Raw genomic sequence first — 2,673 nt, forward strand, 5'->3', positions numbered from 1 at the left:
CTTCAATATCATCTTCATCGATTTCATCATCTTCATCGTCGGCTTCAACAGAAACAACAACATCATCATCTTCATTTTCTTCTTTATCAAGACAGCAACAGAAAAAACCCTAAAAAACAGAGTTCATCTTCATCTTCAACACAAGCAGCAACAACAACATGAGATCGTCGTCGTCTTCATCACGTAGATCGGGTTCGTCATCGTCTTCAACATCAAATCTGATCAAATCATCAAGAAAAAAAAAAGAGAGAAAAGTAGATCCGAAAAAGAAATGAAGATGAGAGAGAAAGTAAATCTGAGAATGAGATATTTTCTAGTAATTTTGGTATATATGTGGTCACCCTAGAACCAAACCATTATTTTCTAGGACCAAACAATAATATAAGGGTATTTCTGACACCACACAATGAAAATTACATCATCCATGACATCACCCTAAGACCAAACCATAATTTTTAGGACCAAACTATAATATATTTTTTCAAATAGGACCAAACAGACACATGACTGAATCAACTGGACTAGACTCACTCTAATATATTATTCCTAGGACCATATGGTATTTCCTACCTAAATCATCTGGTCCAGAATCCATTTATACCGAAAAGACTACCCGAGTCTCACTTGAGACGGAAAGGTCGTTTTTGTTTATGTAGAAATTCAACTTTTTTCATCAAAAGATAAATAGAACTACCCGGCAAGCAAAAACGAGATACTTCGTCAAACATTCGGTAATCAGCGGTTTATCTTTCTTCCGTTTTTTTTTTGTTTGGTAGTGCATCCGCAATTCTTATCTAAACTCTAAAGATGCAAGGTTGAGTAGTAATTCTGCATTGTGGATTGGGAGTTTACCACAATGGTTATCCTCTTTAATCTCTCAAAAACTTGATGTAGCTCAGTAAGTTGTTAATGGAAGCTTTCTTTTTGTTAAAGGAAAATAAAAAAAAAGTCTGAAGTCTAAAGATGTCATTGAAAAAAGACGTACCTGAGATTTCAGACTCACTTCCATAGTTCCACTCCTAAGGTTCACAATCAACTAACCGCAGGTCTGCAATACGCGACACATTACCCTCACCGAAAACACTCTCCCTCAGTCCCTCTTGTCTTGAGGAACTAAACTGCAATTTTTCTATCCAGGTGTGCTAGACAGACAACAATTTTTCACTACGTTTTCCACCGAAAACAATCCAACGGATACCACTTGGGTACATTGCATTGGGATAGGGATGGGGCAGAAGTGGGCCCATCCATTATGTTTACCGGTGTAAACTTCCGTGAAAGCCCGAACTAAACCTAGACTTTTGGTTTTTCTATTTACCTTAAGTTGATTCCTGTACTGTATCCGGTAAGAATACTATTTTAATCTGAACATCAATCATCAAGGAAACTGCACCCAAATATGATTGATAAATCACTAATCCCCATGAAACTAGGGTGTAAAATTATTCACATACAAAGAAAAAGCAGAAAATACTGAAAACATTCATAAATAAGAATAGAAAAAGAACACAGATCATCCCAGAATTCTTACAGGAAAGGTCCCAAATCCCAATTACCCAATTTAATCACTCTACTGAACTACTAAGAAAAAGGTATGAAATTTGGGGACTTTTATCAACAAGGGATCTGAGAAGTAAACCACTCCATAACATGAATAGGAGCTTTGATCAATTCCAAAGCCAACTCAACTATGATCGTCACACACAAACAACATGGGCATATGCAACTTAAAGTCAATCTGCAACACCACCAAAAATAAACAACAACATCAGGAAACAAACAAATTATCACGATCAGATCATGTAGAAAGAAAGATAGAGAGGTGGAGAGATGAGAGTGAGACTAACCCAACAATCCAGACAATGATTCCAACGATAGAGATGAGAAGGGCTAGAAATGCAAAGGGAAGACCTAGTAGAAACCCGAGAGGCCTGCAATCCCCATCACAACAGCACATCTTGAAATTTCTTTCTGGTTTTTGTGATTTCGGATTAATTTCTACTTCTTACGAGTCTAATTTTGGTTTTAATATGACTTGCTAGTGACAGAGAGAAGGATGTTTCTAGTCTAGTTTTATGGGTAAAAGTTCAACCACAGCGACAACGATAGGAAACTTGGGAAAGTGGAAGGAAATAAGTTTGGCTCAAGAAAACATTATCATACACATTAGTTATTACAGAGTATATTGGGCACGCCCGTCCTGCTGTTTTTTTTTTCTTGGATTAGTGAATTAATTGTTTTTTATTGAGAATTAATTGTTGGCTCTCCTCGGTTTTTCTTACCCTGATGCTCATAGGTTTAATATTTATTAAATAAATCTTTAACCCATTTTAGCGACTGAGTCAAATGATCATTAAAAATTTCCGATTAGTTTCGGGTGAAGAGAAATTATTTAAGACCTATCATTAGAAGAGAAAAACGGGTCATTATGAAATAAAATAAAAGACTTTTATACAACTATTTTCCTTAATGGCTAATTTATTTCTGATTAATTATTATTAATTCGAGTGATTAATTGATGTTTAATTTTGTTAATTTAGAAATCAATTGATGTTAACTCATTATTAAAACATGAAAAAAGATTGATCTTTTCGAAAAAATATCATCATAAAATGGGTGGACGATCATGCACTTGTAAATCGATTCTGGGTTAATGTTCTTTATTCACAAAAA

At 35.0% G+C, this 2,673-nt stretch overlaps 1 protein-coding gene across 1 annotated transcript; it reads right to left on the reverse strand.

The window, feature by feature from the left end:
* Positions 1-1,378: 1,378 nt before the first annotated feature.
* On the reverse strand, positions 1,379-2,145 carry LOC113285641. The gene is made up of 2 exons (XM_026534452.1): positions 1,848-2,145; positions 1,379-1,738 (listed from the first exon to the last, which is right to left on the reverse strand). Exons 1-2 carry the CDS (start codon positions 1,955-1,957, stop codon positions 1,615-1,617), a joined length of 234 nt encoding a protein of 77 aa, XP_026390237.1. The 5' UTR covers positions 1,958-2,145; the 3' UTR covers positions 1,379-1,614.
* Between the last annotated feature and the right edge of the window lie 528 nt (positions 2,146-2,673).

Source organism: Papaver somniferum, chromosome 6, assembly GCF_003573695.1.
Source record: "Papaver somniferum cultivar HN1 chromosome 6, ASM357369v1, whole genome shotgun sequence".
Taxonomy (NCBI): domain Eukaryota; kingdom Viridiplantae; phylum Streptophyta; class Magnoliopsida; order Ranunculales; family Papaveraceae; genus Papaver; species Papaver somniferum.